Raw genomic sequence first — 27,376 nt, 5'->3', positions numbered from 1 at the left:
GGGCCATGGCACTCCAGTAACATGGCGAGTTACGCGGTATCCACTGGCTGAGGGCTGATTCCATTCGGGGAAGTTCACCAGCCGGTCTTTTAATAGGTAGCTTAGAATCACCCTTCTTGAGGATGGAATTCTCACTTTGAGTGTAGATTTCGGGTATGAGGTGCTTCCGCATATTGGGAATCTTGAACTTAGTGAAGAACTGCAAGCCCTTTCTCTAAATGTTTATAACCACGAAGTATGTAGTAGTACATTCAACTTCAGAGGCAGACCGCTTTCGTATTTTGAGTGGGTCTGGGCCATGCATGCAGAAAGATGACCTACATGCATAAATAGAGTCTACAGATCCGATGATTCTTATCTATTTCTACCGTAGTATGGGCCTTGGCTAACAAGCGTATTTCTTAAAGAGAGTACTCGAATTTATAGATCCAAACACCCACTATCCCCAATCCAGTGACATTAGATCCTTATCTCCACGTGACACCGCGTCTCGTCACCTCCAGACCGTGGATCCCGTGCTTTCTCCGACCCAAATCTCCATACCTCCATCCAGGAACATTGAAAACTTCACAATGTAGCACCAAAATGACCGGTGCCAAACCTCAGACAAACCGTTCCAACTCGGTATCAAAGAGGAAGAAACCATCTGTCGAAGATAGCCCCCTAGACCAAGATGGCGCATCAACAACCATAACCCCAGAACAACCAACCAAAGCCAAGCGACGCAAAAAAGCCCAGGGTCTAACTCCTCCAGACTCATCAACAACATCCACAGCCGACAATGTCTCTGACACACCCAAAGGAAACCCGGCATCCAAGAAGACCGCAAAAAAGGGTCCCAAACCTAAAGTAACGGCGCCACCAAAACGCACTCCATCTGCACCATGGCCGGACCCATTCAAGAAACTGTCACATACGCACCGCGCCCTGAATATAGTATACACGTTCTGCTGTACACGGAAGCACTTCGCCACGACGTTTGAGAATATCAAGAAGGCGGTTCAGGCGCAGATGGGCGAGGAATTGACGGTTGAGGAGATTGCGCGGGTGAGGGTTCTTGTACCGCGGGCAGTACGGTTTGAGTATGTTGATGAGGCGAAGTTGGAAGTGATGACAGTCGGGGATAAGGAGATGGCGGAGACTTATGGTCGACATGGGAGGTATGAGCTTGATAACGGTGGCGATGGTAATTTGGAGCCACCTTCACAGACTAAGGCTCTGTTATTCGAGTTCATAGATGGTGATTTGAAAAGGGAAAATCAACGATCCAAGCCCGGGGAGGACACAAAACCCATGCGCAAGTTGAAGGATGAAGATCTGAAAATGCCAGTCTACAGTCAGAAGCAGATGCTCGCCTTAATCGAGAAGCGGAATAAAAAGTTCTCAGACGCGGTTGATGCTTTCTTAGTACAGTGTGAAGATGATGGTTCTGATCCAGTTGAGAAACTCGAACGGGACAAGGATGCTTGGGTTCCTGTGCTTCCCGATGATGGAGATGCAGTTCCTGTAAGGAAAGCTCCGCCACAGCAGATTCCCAAGGAACGCAAATCCATGTCAGAGATTATTGCGGATATCCGTGAGATGGATTGGTATACAGCACAGATCGTGCCAGAGGGCCATAGGGTGATCGATGCTCAGCCTGCTATTCACGGAGAGTTGGCGTTTAAACTTTCCCAGAATCTCGTCAATGCCTTGTATAACACACGGGGTATTACGCAGTTCTATTCTCACCAGGCGGAAGCAATCAATCATCTGTACGAGGGGCACAACGTCATTGTTTCTACCTCTACCAGTTCTGGTAAATCGTTGATATACCAGGTTCCGATGTTACATGAGCTGGAAAATGATCATGATAGCCGGGGGTTGTATATATTTCCCACGAAGGCATTGGCCCAGGACCAGAGACGCAGTATGAAAGATCTACTGCAGTACATGGAGGGTTTGCAACATACCATGGTCGAAACATTCGATGGCGACACACCAATGGAGAACCGTAATATAATTCGTGACGAGGCGCGAATCATTTTTACGAACCCAGATATGCTACATATCACAGTCTTACCGCAGGAGAGCGCCTGGCGTACATTCCTTAAAAACCTGAAATTTGTCGTGGTCGACGAACTACACGTCTATAACGGTCTATTCGGATCCCATGTTGCGTTCGTCATGCGGCGACTACGCAGGATATGTGCAGCTGTAGGGAACCGCCATGTCCGGTTTATCTCATGCTCAGCTACCGTGGCAAACCCGGAAGACCACATGAAGGCAATCTTCGGCGTCGAAGACGTCAAACTAATAGACTTTGACGGCTCCCCCTCTGGCCGAAAAGAGTTCATATGCTGGAACACACCCTTCAAAGACCCCGGCGACCCTACTTCAGGACGTGGAGACAGCGTCGCTGAAACCGCACGACTGTTCTGCCAGCTAATTCTGAGGGGCGCAAGAGTGATAGCATTCTGTAGGATACGAAAGCTGTGCGAAGTCCTATTACAGGCCGTGCGTGCCGAGTTCCAAAACCTCGAAAGACCAGAGATCGGTAACTTGGTCATGGGCTATCGAGGCGGATATAGTCCCCAAGATCGACGGAAAATCGAAAAGGAGATGTTCGAGGGCAAGCTAATGGGGATCGTGGCAACCAATGCCCTCGAGCTGGGCGTCGATATCGGCTCTCTGGATGCTGTCATCACGCTCGGCTTCCCGTATTCCATCTCCAACCTACGCCAACAGAGCGGCCGGGCCGGACGCAGGAACAAGGATTCTCTCTCCGTGCTCGTCGGAGACAGATACCCCACAGACCAATACTACATGAAAAACCCAGAAGAACTCTTCACCAAACCCAACTGCGAGCTGCAGGTAGATCTAGCCAACGAACTCATCCTCGAAGGCCACATCCAATGCGCCGCATTCGAGATGCCCATCCGCCCCAACGAAGACAGCATCTACTTCGGCCAACAACTCCCCGAATTCGCCGCCACACGCCTCACAAAAGACGCCCTAGGCTTCTACCACTGCCACGAACGATTCCGCCCACAACCATCCCGCTGCGTCTCCATCCGCGACACCGAAGACCAGCACTTCGCCGTCATCGACACAACCAACGCCCGAAACATCGTCCTCGAAGAAGTCGAAGCCTCGCGCGCATTCTTCACCATCTACGAAGGCGGCATCTTCCTCCACCAGGGCCAAACCTACCTCGTCAAGGAACTCAACCCAGACAGCCGGTTTGCGCGCGTCGTCCGCGTCCACGTCGACTGGAACACCATGCAACGCGATTACACAGACATCGACCCCATCGAAACCGACACCATCCGACAGATCAGCCCGACGACGACCTCGCGCGCCTTCTACGGCGCCGTGCGCATCCACGCCGTCGTCTACGGCTTCTTCAAGATCGATAAACGGGGCCGCGTCCTCGACGCCGTGGCGGTTGATAACCCGCCCATTGACATCCTTACAAAAGGCATGTGGCTCGATGTGCCTAAACGGGCTCTCGAAATTCTCGAATCAAGACACCTCAACATCGCTGCTGCCATACATGCTGCCGAACACGCCGTCCTCTCTCTACTCCCTACATTCGTCATCTCCTCTCCGGGCGACGTGCGAACAGAATGCAAAGTCGCGAAGAAGGAGCTAGGCAAGAATCTACGAGTCGCCGTCGAGGCCCGAAGTAGGGAGAAAGAGAATATTCAGAATATCCTGCGACCTCCGGCTCGCCAACGACCCGCACGGTTAACTTTCTACGACGCGAAGGGCGGGTCTTGCGGGTCTGGGATCGCAGGGAAAGCGTTCGAGTTCGTCGATGTACTTCTTCGACGTGCGGTGGCGAGGATCGAGGCTTGTCAGTGTATTACGCCGAAGGGGTGTATTGAGTGTGTTTGCGATGAACGGTGCAAGGAGATGAATGAGGTGATGAGTAAAGCTGGGGCGGGGGTGGTGTTAAGGTGTTTACTTGGTTGGGAGGTCGATGTTGATTCTTTGCCGTGGGGTGAAGATGTGAATGGGGAGGACGGGTTGGGGGAATTGGCGGGTGGATTGGAGACGGTTGTACCAGCTCAGGAGGTGAGGGTTCGGTCTTGACACTGCATTCATGCTTGTTGTCGATAAGGGAATTAATTGTCTGACGCTGGGTGACCTTGTTGTTACTTCGTCTGCCGAACCTATGTAAAACTTGTACTACAGCTGGACATTGTACGACGATATCAAAACTCAAAGGAACTCATGGTAAATTAATATCATTGTCTACTGAATGTAGACAGGTTCATGCAATCATGCTTCAATTGGGTATATATGTCTCATGTGTATCTGTATGCAGATGCGAGTAAATGGTATGAAATCCATCAATAAGCGATTGTCCCCGTATTGCTTGCTGTCGATAGCGCGGCGTCTCAAATTATAATATTACTTTAATGACCTTTCTTTGGTTTGTTCCCATCATCTTCAAGATCGTACATAAAAAGATAATACTAGAATGTATGTCATGAACGAATATAAAGCGTCGCTCAATGGGTATATGGATTAATAAAAGCAAAACAAGTGAAGAGATTAAGGAAAAGACATCTCATCCCATCATCAGATCAAGGGGGGGTTTTGCTAGGATGGGGTTCATCCTCCCAAGTATGGGAACCTCCACACCGTGGAAGCTAAGCGAGAATATCCAGAAACGGTGGATTATAATGGGATATGGCGAAGTACCAGTCGTGGTCGCGTTTTGAAGGGTGTGCTCTACAGAGCCATCTGAGGGTCTTCGAGATGAAGGAGCCACAATTCACAGTGGACTCAAGGGTGAGCTCATAGCATTCGAATGTGTTATTGTAGTTGTACAAGCTTCGGGTCCGTGGCCCTGCTTATCGGTCTTCTTGTCCCAAAGGAGACGAACCACTCGAGCTCGAGGAGTCATCCATGCTGATGTTCCAGAACAGTGACCTCATATTGCGAACACTCTCGCGGAAGTTATCACGCGGGTTATTTGAACGCTCCTCTGTCATAGACCGCACCTCTCGGATGATATCCGGATACCCTTCGTCGTTAGGGAGCCACCAGTGGTCGGTCTCTGGCGATTGCCATACGGTGGCCAATAGCTGCCGGAACTTCGGGGCCATCACATACCTACAGCACAATGCATGGTCAGATATCTGGTTTCAGTGGTACATGTTGTGTCCAAGGGGCAAGAAAGATCAGAAAAACTTACCCGTTACGCTCCAACAGCGCAAGCCTTTTTCGGCCCCACATGGCATGTTTACTGTCTTTAGGGGCAAACAAACACGCCATCCCAATACTGTTCTTATAAGTAAACATATATCCATTTTCCTTCTCCGGCCACCTCTCGATGGCCTCGATCAGTCGACACTGCTCCAGAGCCAAGTGTTGCAACTCTGATGGCGACGATTGTCTCACAGAGAGCAGGGATTGATACTTAAACATGGTTTTGGTGGAATAGTAATCAATCCACGCCACATTCACATCCCACAGTGGGCCCCGATACATGCCGCCAGGGATATAAGGGTCAACAATGTCATCCTCCGTCAAAGGTTGTCTGTCTGGGTACTGCCAGACAGCGTACTCCGAATTGTGGAACTTCTCCAGGATTTCCCGCATTCTTTCGAGGGTCTGACCCAGTTGGTCGTTTTGAATGATAAATTCGTCAATAGGAATCATCCCACGCGACAGTTTGGCATACAACGACGCCATTTCTAGCCCGAAGCGACGATTAATCGACGCGGCTAAGTTCAGCTGCTTGTCTGCGTTCCCTGGGTATTTGGTGGCCTGTTGAGCATCGTAGTCTTCTTTCGCGATGTACCACTCCCGGCCCAGGACCATTTCATTTCCGGCCAATATTCCCGCCACCACGTCAAATCGAGCGTACCAAGGAAATATCTGACCATGGAGCTCGTTTGTGATAATGGATTTGGGGCTCAAGAGCTCGCGCATCAGTGCATGGGCAGCTTGGTGGTGGTCGATCAGGTTCACCCAGTCACCGACGAATTCCTGGTGGATTCCAAATTAGCTTCTGTCCGTTTGAGAAGAGGGTACTTTAGCGGCAGGTGATGGGCGGAAAAGGGAGAAAGGATGATAATGGCGGTACTATTGCGGTGAAACCTACTTCGAAGGTTGTGAGAACCAAAACGGTGATCAGTGTCGCCTCCGAGTGCTCTTCGCTCGACGCTAACGATTTCCGCAACAATTTCAAAGCCATGTTGTAATACTTGAGAAATGTATAAAGCTTCCCCTTGCCGGTTTGAATGCAATGATGGTAGGCAGCAAATCCAACGACGGCATAGAGAAGGGGGTCATATTGCAGAGCTAATTCGATGATACTCTGATGGATGAACCGGTCGCTATCACCCCTCATGAAGTAATGGCGTGGCGTCATATACCCTTGATGGAAACTGAGATAGAAGCGCACATCTTCCGGTAGATGGGCGGTGTTGGGAACTGTGATGGATTCATAAGGGTTCAGGCCGACACTGACCGACCGCACACTTGACGAATCGAGCCTCAACGACGCCTCGGTCGATGGCGAGCTGCTCGCCTCCCTATAAGATCCTGAAGTTTCAGAGGCAGCTAGAACTGCGAGTGACTGTTGCTTCGCTTTGCGTCTGGCTAAAGATTGCGCGCTACGTTTGTTGCGAAGCTCGAGCTTCGTTCTGGCCCCACTCGGAACCGCGGAGGGCGATAAACGTGAACTAGAGGCCACACTGCTTTCTTCTTCCTCGTCCTCATCTGCTATGGGTTCCAGGATGTGTACGTCGTCCGCTTCCACATGGCTAGATGAATCACTGCCGCGCGACTGGGGCCGAGGTGCCTTGGACTTACTTCCGGACCGGGATCCGGCCGAGGCCATAGAGCCGCTTGTGCCCGGGGTGGGATAGACACAGTCGCGATTTCCCTTCCGGCATCTGTCACAGACGGGACGAGTCTCATCGCATTTGATCCGACGGGCTCGGCATGTGAAACAACCACTTCTGGTGCGCTTGTGCTTTTTATGATCTGGGATGGGCTGCAGCAGCGACTGTGATTTCGGAACAGACGCAAACGAGGCAGGCGGGGCAGTTACTGACAACCCCGACTGCGAGGGGGGTTGGGTAGGAGGGTTATGCCACAAGGCGACACTCTCCGGATATTGACCGGGACCTAGAATGGAGTAGGCGGAGAGCGCCGATGGCTCGTTCAGGTGCTGTGACGGATGCAAGAGGAAATTGTTTAAGGGTGTCTGAGATGGCGGGAGTGAGTTTGCCATAGTGACCGAGGCCAGGTGAGTTGCATCCACGCTATCAATCGAGTTGATGTTGACGAGATCGGCATGAAGAGAAATGACCTGATCAGCTCAGAGCATGTCGGCACCGCAGGATGGGGACTCTGGCCACTCTCATCATCCAGACGCGGAGGATTTTCGTTGAGAGGGCGGAAGGATAGTATTAATGATTAATAAAAAAATATATATAAAAAAAAAATTGTTGATTATATATCTAATGCCGAAGCGAAAAAAAGGGGAAGGAAGTTGAAACAAGCGTCTTCGAGAAGGATGGACAAACGGAAGGAAAGGAAGTGGAACGATGGATGAAGTGGAATCGTGACTCCGCTGGAGACATCAAGAACAACCAAAATGGTTCCGGTCAACAGGAGGAATGGAGATGAAATAGCATTAGTGAGACTGATGGGGGGAGAGTCAAGAAAGTCAAATCCAAGGATCACTAGTGTGTGTCTAGAAGGGGAGGATCGAAGAAGAATGGAAATCAAAATAAAATAAAAAACAATATTCAAAAAAGAATATTTACCATAATTTTCTTTTTTTTTTTAAAGAGAAAGGATGACAATGACTTCACCAACCGCCTCGATTGCCCTAATTGGAAACCCAAACCATCTTGAGTTCCAAAGATTCAGGATGACACTATACACACTAATCCTATACTATAATCTAACACTAAATTCCCAAGACTCCTCTCCGGCTCTCCCACTGATCTTCTACTAGTCCTTTCTATCGAATGATTGCCAATTTTAGAGGGTCTCTGACGATGGAGAATCAGCAGATCACTCATGGCCGACGATACGCCATGCATCATGGCTGAATCAAGAAGACTGTCCTGCATAGCTCAGCTCTCTATCTATCCACCCCATGTGAAGTCCAGTTCAATTCGAATTTGACGCGGCCGTTTTTCTTTTCTTTTTTGTTTTCTATAAATTCTATTTTAATATATTCCACCCTTTGCTTCGCCCTACTCCGGCAAGTAGAACCTCCTTGCTTCTTTGATACACCAATGTAGTCAACTTGTCTGTCATTGCAGGAACCATCTGATTCCCCCTCCGACAGTCTGGGGCACCGGAAAGACTTTAGATGTGAGCAGATAAAACGGGGACCCATACTATGGGGCAGAGACCCAACGCTATCTCACTAGTGGCTCAGGGTTGGTATGTGCGGCTTTGGCCTTGGGGAGCATAAGATGATTCATAAGTTAAAAAGTCAAAAAAAAAAATAATAATAATAAATAAAACATAAAGAAAAAGGGGGTCCCAGGACTAAATTTAAAATATAAAAAAAAAATGCCAATACCAGACTAAGGGTTACGGAACAGAAAAACGAAAAAGTAAAAAGAAGGGAAAAAGAGAATAAATGGTGGTCTTTGCTTTTCTTCCTCTTATGCAGAAAAGCCAAGAAGAACTGGCGCTCAATTCACCGTCAGCCACCTTATGTCCCGGGCTTTCGTTACATTATTTTGGCTCTTCTCTCTCTCTCACTTTTTTATTTTATTTTATTTTATTTCTTTTTTTTTCTGTTTTGGGTTTATTTTTTTTTTTTTTCTCTCTTTCTTCCCTCTTCTCCACTCATGATGTATCCGTAGATAAGTCATGATGATGTCTCGTCGGGACTTTCGGGCGAAATAAAGACCGACTTTAATTCCTTAGCTCTTCGAGTTAATTGGTGAGAAATATATTAATCTGATTCTATCGATTTCGCTCCTTTTCCTGCCTCCAGACTTTTGTAAACCAGTCATGTTGATGCCCATGAACCAGCCACAATTCGAGCTTGACTGGGAGAACAATGCACTGCAAGAGAATCCGTCGTGGCTCAAGAGGAAAAAAGCTTTCGAAGGAGCCGCGGAATTAAATCCCGGAAGTTGAGCCTTCATTGGCCAGATAAATCCAGAAAATGTCCCATGGAGCCCCATGGAGATGGTGGTCATGCAACCGAGCTCATGTTAGGTCGATCTATACTGCTTCCGAGCTTTTTGGATCAGTCAGCCTATCGGTCAGCGGAAGAATTTCAACCACGAACGCCGTGTGGAAAAAGGCTATGTAACATAATACATAGTAGTAAAAGGGACCACAAAGGACCCAGTGGTCCCCGATCTTGCGTGCCAAGGCTTGTCCAGCTTTCATCCGGAGTACGTACTTGTAACCCTAAGAATGCCGAACAAGTGCCGTTAAAGCCTTTCAGCTCCAGAACATGATTCAAGCTTGCTGCGGCGCTTGATGGCGGTGCAAATCTTAAGGTTGATGGGTTCATCCACAGCAAATAGCAGCGAATAATTCTTATCTTTCTTTTTTTTTTCTTTTTCTTTTTTTTTTCCCCCTCGGAAGTCGGGCACATTGAACGCCTCCCGTTCGTTCTGCACCACGCGGAGCACTCCGCCCAACTTTCTTTCTCGGGGAATGTTGTGGATAATAGTATCTAAAACAAATCCATCCCGTACTGCCGTTCGCCGCGTCGGCAAATATGAAACTGACCCTTTGTTGGAACCAGTACCATCTGGGCAGGATTTGCCGACGTGTTGTGCCAGTAGTGGAGACGGATAAGAGTATTAGTCCTACCGACTTAGGGTATAGAGTGGTTCAGTGGAGTAGCCTTTTTGCGCACCGCGTTCCATCAACCAGGCTCATAGGAGTCAATCGTAAGAACAGGGTATCTGACAGCCGTTGTGGTCCTGGTTAGACATGCCACACGATCTGTACTGCCAGTTCAAGTGAGACATCTGGTGAACTGTTTGTGCATCCTTCCTGTGTCTGTGGTTGGTTGCGAGTCAGCAGCTGCATTGGATCGCCATGGTGATCGCCGTCCGCTGCAGGTCACTTCATGAGACTATCAGGACTCATATTCATGAAGTAGTCGGCCTTCTAGGCAACCACATGAGGTCCAGTTCGTTTGACTAATCATGATTAATAGTTTTGTCCGTGGAAGTTTCAACAGACGGGATGGAAGGGGAATTTGACCCGCCGAGGAAGCAAATCGGCATAACCGGTTAGACATCCGTTCCTGATCGACATCGAGGGTTTTGACAGCTTTTCTCTCTTTCGCTCATGCTCGGCCCAACCCACTGGTCAAACTTTCGTGCCGGGGACCAGTCCCATTGGCAGCCAAATGGCAATTGTTCATTCATTCCCCTTTAGCCTCGTATTCGTTCATTCGTTCTATCCGCTATTATGTACAGAGAATGGAAATTTTCTGCACGATTCGTACTACCTTATCCACTTTCTTTGCGGTAACCAGCTTGTTTTCTTTCAGTTTGTCGTCCTTGTTTCTCATTTTGTGCCTCAGATAGCCTGGTAAAGGTTCTTGGCCAGAGACTCGTGACGAGCGATTGGACCCAAGTGGGACGATATCTTCACAAACCCGCAATTTAACAAAATAAAATGAAAAAGAAAAAAAAAGAAAAAGGTCCCAAATTATCGGAGTACCAACGAATTGAGTAGCGTGGCTATCGACCGAAATCCAGTGAAAATAGTAGCTAAGGATTGAAAACGGGGACCGTATGGCCCATGGCAAAAGGAGGTAATTGCTCCTGTGGGTAGGCTGCCCATCACTTGAAAGCAGAAAAGATTGGGCCCCTTAGAGAAATGAGCAACATGTCCGGGCAACTACCACTCACATTTCTTCGGAGCCAAACTAAGCGCTTGACTATCTGCTCTCTGGCCTATGGTGGCTCCCCAGATGGGGAAAGGGATCCATCACCCACATGGAAGGAATGAATTGTTCGGAGACCATTCCAGGTCCGTGAGCGATGGACCTAAAGACCTACTGAGAAGGCTGGCTGGGACAATCGTACCTCTATGCACTTTGCACATCCTATCTATGCGACGGTCAAAAGATACCGTACCTCTGTTCCGCTTTGATCTTGGGGGCCCACGGTCTCGGATGGCGGCCCTCTCCAAACTCTAAGGGACTACCTTACTGTCTAGCCTGCTTTCATGGCACGCCTGACGAGGTTGATCCTGGGTTGCCTCGATCCAAGTATGACGTACAGGTACCTACGTGGCCAATGATCCGAAACAGCATGCCCACCGAGTCCAACTCAGGGAAGAGGACCCAAGCCAGCATAGTCGAAGCACAGTTCTACCCCGTAATACTGGGAAGTTTGCTGAAGGGGGAACTTAATCAACTGAGCTCACTAGCTTTGGGGGGGGGGGGGGGGGGGGGGGGGAAAAGCAGGGGAGAGGGGATGAGAACTGGATCAGCTCCCAGACCGTCGTCCGCGTGACGATCCAATGGCCCCCATATCACAAATCCGGTGGCTTGCGCCTGGTTCATTCCGATGGTGTTCTGAAACCCAAGCTAATTTAGATGGGGATCGATTCCTGTCTCTCACTCAATCTCTGTCCTATCTGAGAGACTCGGAAATGGCGACTAACCCGCTAGGAGAATACCAGTCAACCCGTCGACCACTTAGTGTTGGCCTACTATCCAGGGTAGATCCTCATAGGATGTCCTCTGCCTTAGCTTTGATGCAGGCCAACCGTTGGAGCCATATCATAGGCCTTAACACCCGCCGAGTCCAACCCTTAATTGCCTCGGGTTGAGTGGCGGAGTCACTCTAATCCACTATGATGATTAACTCCGAGGCAGGCGGGATACTAAAGTATTAGGTTAATTCTGTGGACGAGTCAAATTGTCAGCGTAGTTCAATAGTCCGTCCGACTAGCCTCGCATGGAAAAGGTAGTTAGTCGATACGTTGAATCCATGGGACTCATGGACAACTATGGTATGACCAGGACCAGTTAAGGGCATACTCATACTCATAGGGCCTGATGAGCATAGCCATCCTTTTAGAGTATAACGTGATCTGCAGTCATTCCACGACGATGGAGTCCCAGAAGGCCATCATCCACAAGGCCAGTCACACAGCGTCGAACAGATCTTAGCTTAGGAACGATCTGGAACTAACGAACATAGAACAGTAAATTGAATTTGGAATTCGAGAGGCCGGCCGAGTCTGATTGATCATCGAAAAACAAAAGTCTACGAGTCATGTCCATTGGATGACTTCACTCGAACCTCCTTTTGGGTTAAGTGTTAAAAGTTTAATGATCACAGGGCGCTCATCTGGAAATATTTTCCATTAGCACATCCAGAAAACACGTACGTATGCACTGTACAAACTATGCAGTGACCATACCGCCACATCCTTGCTATCAGTCAATGCTTAATTGAAACCATAAATTATTGTCCCGAAGAGAATAGCCATGACGAATGATCTTAGACCAGACCGCCTCTTTTTTTTCTTTTTTCGGTTTTTTTTTTTACCCTCTGATGGCAGCCTCGTTCAAGCTTCCGTCGAGCCATGTTTCTTTTCCTTTCTTATCTCATCGATTGTAAGCTTTACGCCTTCGATCACAACCTCCCATTCAACAGCGTGGACCTTTTTCTCAAAATGTTCAAGGTTTTCATCCTCTCCCTTGACGAATGGAATCTCTCGTACAACTATAGGGGTACCCATATCAACCTCAGAGATCACGTTGTGGATCATTACCCCTGTCTTGTCAATCTTTCCTTCTAACCAGGCGCTATGGGCCCGCTCAATTGCATGCTGCAAGGGTTTGCAAGTTAACCATATCATTCCTCGAGGGAAGTACCCACAACTTAATAGACGTAGTCGGGAAGAATGCAACAAGGGGAGGATAGAGAACATACCGCTCCATTAAATGCCCCCGGCAACGCAGGGTGAAGGTTAATAATCTTAACCTTAGCCCTTTCCAATGGCTCCAAGAACCTCGGGGACAGCACATGCATAAATCCCAGACAAGCTACCATTTCCGGACTGTCAGCAAGGACCAACCTCGCCAGCTCCGCATCATATTCCTCCCGAGCCGCCTGGATACCCTCTGGTGTCGCAGGGTGCTGCTTCTTATATCTCACAAGGTTGTGGTAGTGTATAGGAATATCCGCACGTCGGGCACGCTCGAGTCCGAATGCGTCTTTGCGGTTCGATAAAACTCGGACAATGTTCACCGAAAGTTCCCCCGCGGCTGTCTGGTCGATTACGGTCTGGAGGTTTGAGCCATTGCCTGATATCAATACAGTGAGTCGAATCGGTGCATCCATCCTGGATATAAGGTACAGGGGTGGCTGGAGGGACGGAGAATAGGAAGTGTTGTCTGGACTACCGATAACGATTGGCAACAATTTTTGCTGGTCTATTTCTGCCCAAGTCAATTGGTTTCGTTAAATAAGATAATGTGAATAAACTAATCAAATGAATGGGGAAAGCTTGTAGGCGATGGGAAAAAGTCACCACGGAGCAAAGATAAGCTTAACCTTTCCTCTCAACGACAGTGAGGATCGATAGATTGATAAATAGATATAGTTGGTGGGGTTGAGGAAAGATGTGGGCTGAGTCAGCAGCTTGTTGAAGAGGGGCAACCAGCCCATTTTTCGGTTTCCAGTCGACGCATGCGGGGCATCTGGATTACTGTAGGTACTGTATAGTAAGTCCGTAGTATAGCCCGTACTGGCTTTGAAAGGGGGAGAAACAGAAAAAGAAAAGGAAACATGTCTAGTCTATAAGGACATAGACAGCATATACCTGCTCTACTAATTCCCAGAAAAAAAAAAAAAAGAAAAAGAAAAAGAAAAAAGAAAAAATGTGTATCAATGTATAGTTGCAGAGTTGTAAAGGAACTCCTATAGTACTCTTTCAAAGCCATTGTTTTAGTCTCATATCATTACCTATCTCGAGATATGTCGTTAGGTCTATACAACTCTAATATAATCTGGTCAGCTTCAATCCCACTGTCTGTACTGCACCCTACTTCAGTACTATTACAATAATATCATATTCACTATTATGGACCATCCAACTATCTATTGCTCACCTCACGACACAGTACGTTCAGGCTACTGAATTAGTGTCTTAATAGTAGGGATTGTTCAATTTTTCATATCTATGCCACATCGAAAGGTACAAGAGACATAGATGACAAACCCAGTCTTCTGGCAAACTTATGAGACAATTCCGCGCCAGTCTATCCGTTGTCTCATCATCCTGCCTCTATCAGTCCCAATATCAATAGCCCAAAATTAAAAAAACAGAGGAAAAAAGGTACGGTCCAGGAAAGAAGTATGCAGAAAAGAGAAAAAGAAAATGCGGCAATGGATATCCTCGGTGAAAACAAAAAAAAAAAAATGTTCGTTAAGCTATGGAGTATGCGCTTCATGCAAATCTTTGGTGGTAACCAATGCAAATGGGTGACAGAGGGACAGATGGTCTCTAACGGGGGCAGGCAATCAAGCAGATGACGTGTTCTCTGGAGTGCGATCTGCATTCGATGTCTCGGCTACGCCCTGACCTCTGCATAGAGGGCAAGAGTTGCGACCAGTTGTCAACCACTATAGAATATGTTAGATCCACAGAAAAGGCTCAGTGTAGATTTCTTAACGAACCTGATCTATACAATCTCGGTGGAATACATGCGCGCATTTGGTCAATTGCCGGAGCTCTTCCGCAGCCTCGTAATCGCCGAGACAGATCAAGCATCGATCCCCGTTGGGAATTTGAATGGCGCCAGCACCATCCAAAGCTTCCGCAACAAGAGAGCCACTATATTCCACAACACGGTATACTCCACCAGCCGAAGTGAGGTCCTCTTGGGTGGCAACTGGAGGCTTCACTGGACCGAGGAGAGACGAGAGTAGAATCATGTCTTCATATGTTGGGTTCTAGTATTTGAGTTAGCTTGGATTATGTGGGCAAAGGGGAAATCATGTCATCCTTACATCGGTGAAGAGACTTGGTGTCGCAAACGCAGGGTGATTTTCCGAAAGGTTTGTTCCCACGACATAGATCAACCAGCTTCTACCGGCAGGAGAGGGAGCATTATCCGGTTCGACAACACCATTACGCCTAATCGCACCAGCGCCTAGGTCACGATGGCGGACATACTCAGAATCACTACGACGTCGCTGGCGAGATATGTTGAATGGAATGTTACCATCAGCAGATTCAGCTGGAGGCTGCATAATCCGGTGCTCGTCCAGTTGCGGCAAGGTGCTTGGGGACATCACTGATGCAGAAGAAAGTCTTCGGCTTGGAGTTGAGGCCCCTGACGACACGGCTGAAAGCCCGGGTTCAGCAGGCGTCGATGGTGGAGGGTGAGGGCCAGGAGGGCTTTCAGAGATGATGGAAGGTAGAGATGAGAGAGGTCCACGGCTCCCAGTATCAGATAGCCTTCTTGACGGACTTTGATGTCCCACGGGCAGGGGAATATCCTCATTATTAGTCGTACTACTAGGACCTCCGGTTTGGTGCCGACTAGGTATGAATCTTGGTCGCCCTTCAGCACGTGATGTGAGATTAGGACCGTTGTCTGGATTCCGTGATAGACTACCCGGTGACAAGAACGGTAGACGGAGCAACGTATCCAAGCCAGGTCCGGGGCCTGCATTCTGCTGGTCATTGCCGAGATTATTACCTGACGGGACAGACCTTACTCCCACAACAACGAGGGTAACAGTACGCCCTTCAGGTCCTTCCACGGGGTTCTCAACATTCATCCCATCTGAGCCACTCTCTGGGGCATTCGTGGCTGTCGCGGATCGATTCGAAGTTGTGGAAGGCCTTGCGCCATCTGAATTTGCGAATCGGAACACCCGTAAGAAGTTGACCGGAGTTGCCGCCCCATTGTCTCCAGAAGTAGTTTGACTATCGGCTGCCGTTTGCGCAGAAGTAGCGTGTTGTAAACTCTGTATAAAATTTTCTAGCGAATTGTCGAGGCCTTCATTGCCAAGGGCTTGAATATTAGGCATTACAGGACCAGTTGTGCCAGAAAGTTGGGCAGCAATGGCAGCTGCCGCCAGTTGAAGGACACGGGAGAGCGGTGTCTGCTCCTCTCGCCGCAAAACTCTAGATGGGCGTGCTCGCAACAAATTTGGGAAGTGGCGCAAGCCACTTGGGCTTTGTCCAGACTGCAAAGACATGGGAGAGGTAGGGCGGGTGTTTCCTATGGCAGGTTCCACGGAATCAAGTTCATGAGGTTCATCAAAGTCCATCCGACTACTCATTGGCCCTGGTTGGGGGAGGAATGTACCTGGAGTGTCACCAGGGATTGGTCCCATCGAATGGCGTAAATCCCCAATGTTCTGATCAGACATGTTTGTAGACGGTTGGCCAAACATCTGCGTGATCGGACCCGAAAGTGAATTTCTAACACGATGCAAACGAGCACTTCTTCGCCAAGAACTTCTAGTTGTCTCTGGCGTATGATCTGAGGTAGGGTCGAAAAAAGTAGGAGAGTGGGGAGTATCCGAAAGTAGTCCTGGATCACTGCGTGGAATGAAATAGGGGCCGCGGGCTGAGCGTCGTCGAGAAATGCCTCTTGAGCTAAGCGAGCTAAACGGACTAAAACGACTGCTGCTATGAGCGACTTCTGATCTTGGTATTGACCTCGATACGATCCCGTGTCGATGAGCGTGGCCCTCAGCAGGTGTTTCTTCTTCGCTGTTAAGAAGGCCACGAATGACCGAGTTTGGTAAAATTCTGGACCCCAGCCTTGACATTGTGGATTGCCTTCTTGCTGCCATGCGGGCAAAGATCGCAGACCGATACTCCCGCTGAGTCGGTTCATATTGTGGCCCATTTTCTTCTTGAATGCTTCCCATGTGTCCTATACCGCTCGTTTGCCCCTCGGCCGGTCGCCATGTCTCCCACCCTGAGCTGGCTTGATCGGGTAGCGTATCGCCATTATCCGCCCCTCGTTGGGGCCTAAACACCCCGTTTTGCTCCAAATTGTGATCGTTGTTCATGTCCCTATTCCTATCCCTATCCCTATCGCGATGACCACGGTTTATAAATGACAGACGGTTCGAAGAACTGTTGTGGCGTTGATGTGTTGAGGAGGATTGTCCCATAGTAACAAAATGAATGGTCAGGACGTGGCGCTGGGATTTATAAACCGCCTAGTATTGCCATCGGCATTTGATGACTAAAGAGACACAGTTCAACATTAGTAAGACAAACAATACTGCATTCACTGCTGAGGGGCAAAATGCTCGAGAGATAGTGAGATAGTGGGATAGGAGCAGAGATAGATGGAAGGTCAAATGATTGTTAAGGCAAACATATTCGCGGAATCCTCGGGAGCACCTGAGCACCGTGAACTTCCGGTGCTGGGAGTTACAACTACACCATATTGGTTCAACAGGCCACATACCACATACCATCGGACGGCTTAAGCAGAAGACATGGGAGTATAGTCTGGAACCGTGAAAGGACCGTCGATGCAAAAGTCGGTTATGGAAATTAGGCCGTTAGGGAGAGAATTGAAGAATAGAAACGGTAGGTACGTTGTAGTGCCAGGTGGTCGGCAACCTGGAGGACTACTACTAGAACGTAATATTATATGCTGTATCGCGAATCCAAAACGAGGGAGACGGCAGGAACGAGGGAGGGGGAAGGATGATGGTGGTGGTAGAAGTGATGCTGCTGCTGCTGATGATGATGATGACAATTGATAACGGCCGCACCTAAATTGGGAGTGTTGGTCTTCAGGTTAAGGCGCTTTGGTTAAGGCGGGTCGAGGCTAGCCCGTGACTTTCTTGGCTGAGGGATTGGCATACTAATACTCGGAGTAGGGTACTAGGGTGACAGTTGCGTTACAGTACAAAACATACTTGCCGAGAACGTACATACCAGATTGTTTCTTGACCGAAAGCGCTTCATCCGCACAGGACAGAAACAGGCTATCTCTTGGACCTTTTCGCTATTGAACTCATAATATTAAGTACAGTCAAGGCAAGATGAAATTTAAATCAGTTATTACCAATCAATGTATGAATACTCCAGCAAAATACTCCAGCAAGTACATACGGTTCTCCAATAACACCTCCAAAGTACTCCGTACTCCGTACGTACTAGTAAGACTAATAAGGTATCAACTACTACGGAGTAGTTATCACGCTCCCGTCATTGAACTAATCAACCATCTAGAGGGCAGGCTATGTCTAGTGCAGGTGAAGTAGGCGGTGAATACTGATCGCCAATCACCTTGTACTACTACTAGTAGTACCACTAGTACCTCTACACGTACAAGTGGAACCTGAGGTTGAGTGTGTTTTTGATGCCTTTGTGCCTCAGGATAGCATATACCAAACTCTACTACGGAACCGCGTTCCTGCTTTGCGTTACAGCTAGAGGGCTAGAGCTACGATTACGGTCATTCAAGAATATGGATAATTAATTTCCGACATATGACCAATGTATCCATGGATAGCGGCTCGAACATTCAGACCATAGATTACTCATCTCTTAACCGCTGATGGCATCTGTTCCCTCAGCCTCTGCCTTCTCATTGCCAATTCCATCATGGCAACAACCTCAGAGTGCGCGCGTTGCCCGGTATGAGTCGAGGAAGCGTAAGAAAGTCCATGATGGCTGGGACACTGAGGACGATGTTTTTGAAGGCGAAACAACTGACGCCGGATCTGAAGTCGCACCTTCTGGGACCTCATTGATTCTGTCACCAGAAGAAGCACACCAATATCGCATAGCCGGTCTATCTTTCGATAGAGAACTACCAGGGGGTCATTTCCCACATGGTCCTGCCAAGGATGAACGCGCTAGCAACCGGGGAAAGGATAATGTTATGAAAGGATTATCATCATTGACACCACCGATCTACCCACCACAGTCTGCAGCCTACCAAGGCAACCTTCGTCTGCAACATATTGCTGTTCTCTCTTCTATTTTGCATCGCTGTCTTCTTAATAGAGACTATGTTCGTGCTGGAAGGGCTTGGGGCTTAATCCTTCGTGAGGAGTTTCGAGGAAACCCAATTGATGTGCGCGTTGAAGGGAGATGGGGTATTGGGGCTGAAATATTGCTCCGCCGAGATCGCCAGCTTTCTGATATCACCTCAGGGTCTGCGAGGTCTGTCAGAAATGGCCAAAAAACAGAAGCTTCTAAGCTTTGTTTCACAAGAGAAGGGTTCGAAGCTGCCAAGCAATACTATGAGAGACTCATAATCCAGTATCCATTTCGGAAAACTGCTCCAGACTTCACGAGTTCATTGCATTTTTACCCAGCCATGTTCGGACTTTGGGTTTATGTTACGCAAGAGGAGAGCAATGCTGCTCGTCAAGATATATGGAATCGCCAGGAAGTTGCACCAAAGGAAGACCCGGACGATGCAGCATCTGATCCAGAGAGTTCCGATGGCTCAAGCCAAGAAACGCAGAGCCTGGTCGCAGACATCAGGGCAATTGAGCTACACGAAGCCCAGAAGATTGCAGCAAGGATGGATGAAGTTCTTGTCTCTCCCCCATATTCGGATTCTCCCGAGCTATTAGAACTTAGAGGCATGGTTTCCCTTTGGATCGGCGACCTTTTCATGTCCTCCTTGGCCCATCGTGTGGAGGATAATGACGGGTTTGATGACAACGACTTGACCGCGGGAGAAGACTTTCAAAACTCGATTCAAGCCAGACGAGAGCAGAGACTTGCGGATGAGAAGAGACAATCTGAGGTTGAAAAAGCTCATGATCTCTTTGAAAAAGCGAAGCAGCGTGGAAAAGGGATGACCTCGACACTTGAGGACCTACACATTGACGACAATGCTTTGTTCGACTAATACGGGCGATTTTTGCACGTTTACATAGAATAACTCTCCAACGGGAAATGTTTAAGATGAAATTTATATCTCTAAGTGATCACAGTAGAGACGTGGGATACAGTATGAGTTACTACGCAATCCGATATTTGTCTCTTCTTCATGCATTGACAATATGTACAACTACAAGTTTAGATTCTTGTCTAGCTCCATTTAAAATACCTGCAAAGAGCTTGATTGCAATTGGAGATATACCATGCACTGCACGTGATTTCGTGGATGCCTCGCGCGTGCCTTACCGGCAAAATTAAGGTAACGCGTCCACCACTGAGCAAGGCAAATATTTACCCATGGCAAACATGATTGACCCCACTACAACCACTGGTAGATTATCTGTGTCCTGAGTGGAGAACCCCTAGTATAATGAAATTGCCTCTGATTCCTTGTCCCTAATTGCATGTTTAAATCGGCTATTCATTCCACTTCTCATCTCAGCGACAATGGGTGTCGGAGATTATGTACATTCAAAAGAAGCTGGTCAACCCAGACCACCCAAACTTGATATACCCAATCAATCACGGCAGCAGATAGCCGAACAGGTGAGGGTCGAAGTTCCGACACCAAAATTGAATGCGCCTACACAACTGCCAGTCAATAGACCAACACAGTTTGAGCACTACGGCGGCCTACCTGCTCCCGGGGGGTCACATGCACCAAATGACAATGGCGCGAAGAAGGACATGTTTGACACAGACGTGGAAGGTGTTGATGACTCGACCATTGCAGCGACGAGTGTTGTTGGTGTTGAGGATCTTCCATACCGGTTCTCTCCTGGCCCGAATGCTCGACAGCAAGGTGCTGCTGCGAACTCTCTACATCAGTTCCAGCAAACACGCCGCCCTTTTGACTCTCAGTGGTATGACAATTTCGGAGACAAAGCCATGAAAACAGCTGGATTCGACTCGGATGAAATCGACAATGAAAGTCAGCTAACATCAGTGGTGGGTGATGACGAGGCCTCCGATGGAACCAACGAATCGGTGGTTCCTATCAGGAAACGCCTCAATGATGAGCCTCTGAGCAAACGTCTGCAGAACTTCTGGAATGCTGGCCGAAAGACGTACCAACAGCCAGCAAATCAGGCTCATATGGAATCGTCGAAGATTCCGACTTTCACCCGGTCAATACAGGATGCCAAACGGACTAGTCACGTCCTACCTGCCACTGCACCTAGGAAGGTTACACTCCCTCCTAATACGAGTACAACCCCGAGGACAAGATTTAGCCCACCAAAGCCTACTCTTCTGGAACAATTAGATTTGACCCCTACACGTCGTACCCCTGGTCCTCGGCCGCAGCAATCTCAGAGGATCACGAGCATTGAAACTTCAGACTCCGTGGAAAATGTAGGTCTCGGGTTCTTTTCAAACAGCTACGGCAGACGTGGTAGCATGCAGTCAATAACCGCTTTTGACGTGACGAATATCGATGCTCTTAATGACGATGATGACCCCATCAACGATCCCTTCTCCAGACGTCTTTCAGTCCAGCGTATTAGTCCGGATCAGCACAATCCGAAAAAGCGTCATATCGAACCAGACTATCCGCCAGATATACTCTATCAGAAATCATTCGCTGAGCTCCAGGCGGAACCTTTTGACCACATTCCAGCAGCCGCCCCATCACCGAACGCAACCCAGGAAACACAACCTGATCCAGAAGACAGAATTCCGTACCTCATGAATCTTTCCGACGCCGACCGCCGCACCTATTTCTCCAATCTATCTATGGACGAATGGGAGGACTGTGGTGATCAATTAATAGATCAATTCACTCAGATGCTCACCAAAATGAAGGACCTACGTCATGCTCGACGAAAAACGGCCGCTGTGTTCGAAGCCGAGATCAAGAGAAGACACGAGAGTGTTGAGGAACAGTCTTCTGATCTTTCTAGAAAGCTAGAAGGAATGAGGTCGGGTGGTGCTGAGGTACTACGTGGTCGTACTCCGTGAAACGTAATTTTACTTTCGGTTTTATTTTCGCTGCAACGTATTCCGATCCTGGAGATTAGTTGAGTACGACTGCAGCCCTTCATATTCACTGTGTATACACATGTTCATATCACTTTCCCAACGTTACCAGGGTAGTATAAGCATAATGAGGGGTTTTAAGTTGGTTTTAATAGATACGAAGGGTGCCATAGTTTAGCAAGGGTACTCATAGTGATACTACTGTACGAAATAAGCATTCAGATCACACAGGATATATTCAAGCGGCATTCAATGCCAGCTGCCTACATCCTTGAGGAAATATTCATCATGATAGGTAAAAAGACAGAACGCCATCAGCAATCTATGATCCGGAATTCGCAACGCTATGATGATGGCAAAAAAGGGGGAAGATTAAACTATTACAAGAAAGAAGGGACGAAAACATGGTTAGATCAGAAATTCGGTCCTCATTTTGGATTGGTGCCTTGCTTTAACAAGACTGCGGCAATCCTTTTATAATCTTCAAGTAGGGTGGTTACGTCTCCAATCGTGAGATCGCTGGCGTGTGCTGTCTGAAGGAAACGCTGAATCGGGGGATCGATCTTAGACGGAGTAGTTGTCATGCTTGAGGACATTTCTCTCGAGATAGGAGGGCTCTTTGTAGAAGGAGAGGGAGTGGAAAGGACCCCCGTGCCGTCTGGAGTAGCACGACCAAAGCTCCTGATCATGCCAGGAATATGATTAAGAGGGTTGAGTGTATTCCCAAAGTTCCGCATCGATTCCAGAGGTGTAGGGGCCAGAGAAGACGAGCTCGCAGGGGAGCTCTGGGGTATACCGGATGCCGATTCATCTCTCAAGGTGATCGAAGCAGCGTTAGTCTTCTTGGAGCTTCCTTGCGTTCTGACGCTGTCTGCACTTCGGTCGCGCGGCGTCCTCTGCCCACCAACCAGTCCTAAGAAGGTATCTTCTGCCTTCGAGCCGATACGTCTGAGGTGAGGCCGGTCGTTGGGAGCCTCCCTCGTTGACTTGAGTTCTTGGTCGGGGGAGTTATTATCTGTAGAAGATGGGGACGCAACCAGGCGTCTGGCTTCTGCCAGTGTTTTTGGTACTATCGGATTACCTCCATCCTTGCCAGCATGTTGGCTAGACTGCAATTCTTTGAGACGGCCGAAAAGAAAAGTGAAACTGCTGTCCAATGTTGCACCTATATTTTTCAGGCTCTGGTCTGCGGTATTACGCACAGCATCGTTGGCTGCACCGAAGACCTTTGATGGGGGTTGGAATAGGTTATTTAAACGTTGCTGCGTTGTTGCGGACTGTTGAGGCCTGGGAAACGTATTAGACCCGGATTCCTTGCCGGCGGACTTCGAGAATTCCGCACAAGTCGTCACCGTTGTAAAAGATGAAGCTGGCTCATCTTTTGTAGGTGGCCGAGGATCGCCCTTTTCTATGGCTGATGTAGGCTCATTGCTAGAAACTTTCGTCTGGCCTTCCGGCACTTGGTCAGCGCGGAGCTCAGAAAGTTCAACGTTTTCCAAGAAGCTTATTGCAGCTTCAAGATTAGTCAAACAATAAGCAGTTTCGCCATCAATTTTATTTGACGAACGGAATCTCTGTATGAACTGTAAGTTACTTATGACGTTAATGCCCTCCGGAGGGGACGTGATAAGTGAGTAGATCAGGGTAGGTAAAATCTCATCAGCGGAGGATGAAGAGGGTAGTAGCTTGGTTAAGGCATCGACTATCGCTTTGTGGGCGGCGGCAAGATGCCGAAGCTTCCCTAATGGGTATTTTGCTTCGTTCATCTTGTTAAGATAGTCTCTGGCAACAGACAACCCCTCATCAGCTTCCTTCTGCTTTTCTTCATCGATCGAAGCCGTGTCGACATCAACCCCAAGGTCATTCAGATTTATTCCGACTAGGAGTAATGTGGCTGTTTTAGAACGTAACTTCTCGTCTCTAACTTCATCTAGCGTACTTTTATGCCGCCATATTTTGTCGTAGATACTCTCACAAGCTCTTCGCTCCACTGCTTCTTCCAAAGCGACGCGCTTAGAAGCAAGCATTTTCCGGGCAATCCGCTTTTCTGTGACTTCTGATGCTGTTAGCATCTGCCGGCTGGTTTCGACGCGTTTATTCTTTGATTTCGGCTGAGGATGTGGCGAAGGATCACGGTTTATTCGGGAAGCGAGGGCAGATATGTGTGTGGCTATATGTGATTCTGCTCGGACATAAAAATCTTGGTAAAGAAGGGAAATTTTCTCAATCGTTGGTGGTGAGCTGTGCACTTTGGCACTTAAAGAGTTGACAAATCTAACAAATAACATTGTCAGCAATTGAACAGCGTCTAAAAAACCGAGCGTTCACCCTACCGGTCAGTTAGGCTGATCAACTCTATTGGCAACTCCTCTGATTGTTCCTCCGTACCCCGCGATAGCATTGAAGCCTCCTCGCCTTGTCCATCATCATCGATGCCTAGCTCTGAGGTACCTGTTTTTTCAAAAAGGTCAGGGCCCGTTTCCTGGTCCTCTTCGGCTGGCGACAACGGTAAGGGATGTGCATCAGACTCGACATGCTCCGGTGTTGCCACTGACTGAAAGGTCTTAGACCTCGAGCGAATGAAAGGGCTCGTCTCCGAAGTATCCATCCTGGGAAACGAGCGAGCCGTATGCAATCGAGGCTTTCCAGAGCCATTTTCAATAGGGTCGAAAGACATGATTGTGTTAGATAAGTATACTGGGCCCGAGATCGGTCGAAATATGTTGTGATATACTGCGATATGGCCCTAAACTAGTCTAGTCGGTCGGTTCTTGCAGATTGCGCGCAATTATCTGGCGCTACTGTTAATCGATAGATAACACATAAACCAACACCAGTATGAAGGAGACAAACACCGAAAGAGAAACAAGGCAAACACTTGTGGAAATAATTTTACTCGTACAGACCAAGCATACTGTTAGTGAGACCCGGAGAAACCCCAAGGCGTTTTGGGGAGAAAGTGATAGTGAAGAGAGCAAATGCGGAGTACAGATAGAGGAGTATTCACTGCGACAAGCCATGATTGACAACCATCACGCGTTCCCGAGCCAATCACGTGGGATCTTTCCCTGCTAAGCAGTAGACAACCTAACCAGGCCCGGTTAGATACTCGAATCACTTGGACGTAAATTTTGCGCAGAGTCACTGTATTAGGACTAGCGTGGAAAACACAGCTACCTTTTAGGAAGTGGAGCCCTGTCTCTCCGCACTGCGTCACGCCGCCGCCTCACCGCCCAGGCAATTGGTCATTCGCTGATAAGGTCGACTGTTCCAAAGTCATCCCCAACATCTGTGATCATCTCTGTATTACTATGGAATTTCTCCGAGTGTGAAGTATAAGGTACCTCTCAACAAATATGATTATTTCAAATGCTCTTCTGGGTGTGGCCCTCCTTCCCAGTACGGCTTTCGGCTTAGGGTCCGTATACTTCGGATCCCGAGGGTCATCTCCCTTGATCCCTCCACAGGTCCCCTTAGCTGAACCACCTGCTCTTTCAGGCACCCATGAGTTTGTAGGTGCTTTGCTACTCAGCTTACATACTTATGTTGAGTTTGCAGTAGACTGACGCTAACACAGACACTTCGCCACATCTTCCGTCGCGGAGCATATGAACAACCAGATCTCCACCAGAGGCTCGACATCAAACCGTATACCCGTCTTCGGACCGTTTCAGAAGATGGCCTCGAGGAGGGGCCCGCCATCTTGGACTTTCCATTAGTGGCTTTATCGCGCCCTATTAGCATCGAACGGCTTGCAGATCGACGGCCTTCGAAGATCGAGGCACATTTGATGGCAGCTAGGTCGTCTGGGTCAGCGGCCGTACTCTCCCCGTCGGATTGGGTCATGGATACGCTAGCTGGGCCTGATGTTACGCATAAAGAAAGTGTTCTCACATTTGCCCAGATGACGGCGAATGATTATATCGAGGAGCCAGGCAGTGAGGATTGGCAGGATGTTCATGGTCACTTCAATTACTCATCAAGTTTCGGCTGGAGAGGCGATGGACTGAGAGGTCATATCTATGCTGACAAGGCAAACAGCACTATTATTATATCTCTCAAGGGAACTTCGCCTGCTCTTTTCGATGGTGCAGGTACGACTACCAATGACAAAGAGAATGATAACCTGTTCTTTAGCTGCTGTTGCGGGCAAGGTGGCTCGTACCTCTGGCGACAAGTATGTGATTGCCAGACATCTGCGTACAAGGCCAATTTGACCTGCATAACTGAGGCTATGAATGATGAAAACCGGTACTACCGTGCGGCATTGGATCTCTACTCAAACGTCACCGAGCTTTATCCAGAGGCGAATGTTTGGCTGACAGGCCATTCCCTGGGCGGTGCAATGTCCAGTTTGCTTGGTTTGACATATGGGCTTCCTGTTGTCACATTTGAAGCTGTCCCCGAGGCACTTCCTGCGGCACGCTTAGGTCTCCCCAGCCCTCCGGGATATGATCCCAGACATCCTCAGTCCAGACGGTACACCGGGGCCTACCACTTCGGGCATACCGCCGATCCCGTTTATATGGGAACCTGTAATGGTGTTAGTTCTGTATGCACATGGGGAGGCTACGCCATGGAGTCAGCATGTCATACGGGTCAAATGTGTGTCTACGATACCGTTGAGGACAAAGGCTGGCGCGTCGGAATTGGGACGCATCGTATAAAGGCTGTGATCTCCGATGTTATCAAGGTATATGACAAGGTCCCGGACTGTGCCGCGGAAGAAGAGTGCTATGATTGCGTGTTATGGAAATACTTCCGCAGTAATGGCTCTGAAATCACCACCACCAGCTCGACAACGTCCACCACGAGCTCTACCCCAATAAGTACCTCAACCTGTAAGACTCCCGGATGGTGGGGCTGTCTTGATGAGAGCACAACTACGACAGCTACAACGACATCCACGTCGACGTCCACATCAACCTGTAAGACACCCGGTTGGTTCGGTTGCAACGACCCGACCACTACAGCAGACGCAACCACCGTACCGTCGCCCACAACCACCGCACCTACCATGACCTCGTCAACGTGCAAGACACCCGGCTGGTTTGGCTGTAACGACCCTACCACTACTTCGAAAGTTCCCCAAACAGCACCCCCAACTCTGACTCACACATGCCTCACGCCTGGATATGTCTGGGGCTGTTGGGACTCCGTAACCACCAGTAGTCACCCCATCACCACGCCACCCTGATCGGAGCACAACGACGCGTACATATAGCGCTTACTTATCTGTGCTGAACATATACACCGAAAGTTAAGACTTTGCATCCAAAGCGCGAGCTGAACTGACATATAGAAACTCTTAACATTCCGCCTCATAAACGACACGACTATCTACGATCTTTGCTCTCTTGCCTCTTCAACATAGCGAGTTTCAGGTGTTTCTGGCTGACAGATCGGGGACTGTTATTATTGACCTTTTTTTTTTTTGTTTTTTGGACACGCTTGGTTTCCGGGTTGCATTGGTTCTGTTTTTGGACTACATTATATATACGGGATCACGTATTGCTATTGGTTGTACTGTAGGAAG

At 48.5% G+C, this 27,376-nt stretch overlaps 9 protein-coding genes across 9 annotated transcripts; 4 read left to right on the top strand and 5 right to left on the bottom strand.

The window, feature by feature from the left end:
* The first annotated feature begins 130 nt into the window (after window positions 1-130).
* On the top strand, window positions 131-4,460 carry F9C07_1856175 (putative ATP-dependent RNA helicase). The gene has a single exon (XM_041287189.2). The coding sequence runs from the start codon at window positions 586-588 to the stop codon at window positions 4,075-4,077; it is 3,492 nt and encodes a 1,163-aa protein (XP_041150260.1). The 5' UTR covers window positions 131-585; the 3' UTR covers window positions 4,078-4,460.
* Window positions 4,461-7,667, bottom strand: F9C07_1856174 (Zn(II)2Cys6 transcription factor). The gene is made up of 3 exons (XM_041294659.2): window positions 6,101-7,667; window positions 5,189-5,985; window positions 4,461-5,106 (listed from the first exon to the last, which is right to left on the bottom strand). The coding sequence occupies exons 1-3, from the start codon at window positions 7,235-7,237 to the stop codon at window positions 4,845-4,847; spliced, it is 2,196 nt and encodes a 731-aa protein (XP_041150259.1). The 5' UTR covers window positions 7,238-7,667; the 3' UTR covers window positions 4,461-4,844.
* A 2,288-nt stretch (window positions 7,668-9,955) lies between these two features.
* F9C07_5697 (uncharacterized protein) lies at window positions 9,956-10,519 on the bottom strand (the record flags this gene model as incomplete). Its single annotated transcript, XM_071511382.1, has 2 exons — window positions 9,956-10,075; window positions 10,454-10,519. 2 exons carry the CDS (start codon window positions 10,517-10,519, stop codon window positions 9,956-9,958), a joined length of 186 nt encoding a protein of 61 aa, XP_071366982.1.
* Window positions 10,520-12,534: 2,015 nt separating this feature from the next.
* Window positions 12,535-13,313, bottom strand: F9C07_5696 (5'-phosphoribosylglycinamide formyltransferase; the record flags this gene model as incomplete). The annotated part of the gene is made up of 2 exons (XM_041294658.2): window positions 12,535-12,798; window positions 12,903-13,313. The coding sequence occupies 2 exons, from the start codon at window positions 13,311-13,313 to the stop codon at window positions 12,535-12,537; spliced, it is 675 nt and encodes a 224-aa protein (XP_041150258.2).
* Window positions 13,314-14,123: 810 nt separating this feature from the next.
* On the bottom strand, window positions 14,124-17,457 carry F9C07_5695 (RING finger protein). Its single transcript, XM_041294657.2, has 3 exons — window positions 14,985-17,457; window positions 14,652-14,927; window positions 14,124-14,597 (listed from the first exon to the last, which is right to left on the bottom strand). The coding sequence occupies exons 1-3, from the start codon at window positions 17,112-17,114 to the stop codon at window positions 14,496-14,498; spliced, it is 2,508 nt and encodes an 835-aa protein (XP_041150257.1). The 5' UTR covers window positions 17,115-17,457; the 3' UTR covers window positions 14,124-14,495.
* A 1,063-nt stretch (window positions 17,458-18,520) lies between these two features.
* On the top strand, window positions 18,521-19,831 carry F9C07_5694 (uncharacterized protein; the record flags this gene model as incomplete). Its single annotated transcript, XM_041287188.1, has 1 exon — window positions 18,521-19,831. The coding sequence occupies one exon, from the start codon at window positions 18,521-18,523 to the stop codon at window positions 19,829-19,831; it is 1,311 nt and encodes a 436-aa protein (XP_041150256.1).
* A 479-nt stretch (window positions 19,832-20,310) lies between these two features.
* On the top strand, window positions 20,311-21,822 carry F9C07_5693 (extracellular mutant protein 11-domain-containing protein; the record flags this gene model as incomplete). Its single annotated transcript, XM_041287187.1, has 1 exon — window positions 20,311-21,822. The coding sequence occupies one exon, from the start codon at window positions 20,311-20,313 to the stop codon at window positions 21,820-21,822; it is 1,512 nt and encodes a 503-aa protein (XP_041150255.1).
* Window positions 21,823-22,268: 446 nt separating this feature from the next.
* F9C07_5692 (putative VPS9 domain protein) lies at window positions 22,269-24,517 on the bottom strand (the record flags this gene model as incomplete). The annotated part of the gene is made up of 2 exons (XM_041294656.1): window positions 22,269-24,114; window positions 24,174-24,517. 2 exons carry the CDS (start codon window positions 24,515-24,517, stop codon window positions 22,269-22,271), a joined length of 2,190 nt encoding a protein of 729 aa, XP_041150254.1.
* Window positions 24,518-25,196: 679 nt separating this feature from the next.
* On the top strand, window positions 25,197-27,037 carry F9C07_5691 (putative autophagy related lipase Atg15; the record flags this gene model as incomplete). The annotated part of the gene is made up of 2 exons (XM_041294664.1): window positions 25,197-25,352; window positions 25,418-27,037. The coding sequence occupies 2 exons, from the start codon at window positions 25,197-25,199 to the stop codon at window positions 27,035-27,037; spliced, it is 1,776 nt and encodes a 591-aa protein (XP_041150253.1).
* Between the last annotated feature and the right edge of the window lie 339 nt (window positions 27,038-27,376).

The sequence above is a fragment of the Aspergillus flavus genome, chromosome 7, assembly GCF_009017415.1.
Source record: "Aspergillus flavus chromosome 7, complete sequence".
Lineage (NCBI taxonomy): Eukaryota > Fungi > Ascomycota > Eurotiomycetes > Eurotiales > Aspergillaceae > Aspergillus > Aspergillus flavus.
The sequence above is the reverse complement of the archived record's forward strand: the minus strand, read 5'-3'. Positions and strand labels throughout refer to the sequence as shown.

What these genes read in the sequence shown, in the direction of transcription:
- F9C07_1856175 (XM_041287189.2), top strand. Translation starts at nt 586, where the DNA reads ATGACCGGTGCCAAACCTCAGACAAACCGTTCCAACTCGGTATCAAAG.
- F9C07_1856174 (XM_041294659.2), bottom strand. Translation starts at nt 7,237, where the DNA reads ATGGCAAACTCACTCCCGCCATCTCAGACACCCTTAAACAATTTCCTC. An exon ending in TGGTTCTCACAACCTTCGAA is followed by an intron (nt 5,986 to 6,100) that starts GTAGGTTTCACC and finishes GGAATCCACCAG; the next exon opens with GAATTCGTCGGTGACTGGGT. An exon ending in GCGCTGTTGGAGCGTAACGG is followed by an intron (nt 5,107 to 5,188) that starts GTAAGTTTTTCT and finishes ATTGTGCTGTAG; the next exon opens with GTATGTGATGGCCCCGAAGT.
- F9C07_5695 (XM_041294657.2), bottom strand. Translation starts at nt 17,114, where the DNA reads ATGGGACAATCCTCCTCAACACATCAACGCCACAACAGTTCTTCGAAC. An exon ending in CACCAAGTCTCTTCACCGAT is followed by an intron (nt 14,928 to 14,984) that starts GTAAGGATGACA and finishes CTCAAATACTAG; the next exon opens with AACCCAACATATGAAGACAT. An exon ending in ACCGAGATTGTATAGATCAG is followed by an intron (nt 14,598 to 14,651) that starts GTTCGTTAAGAA and finishes CATATTCTATAG; the next exon opens with TGGTTGACAACTGGTCGCAA.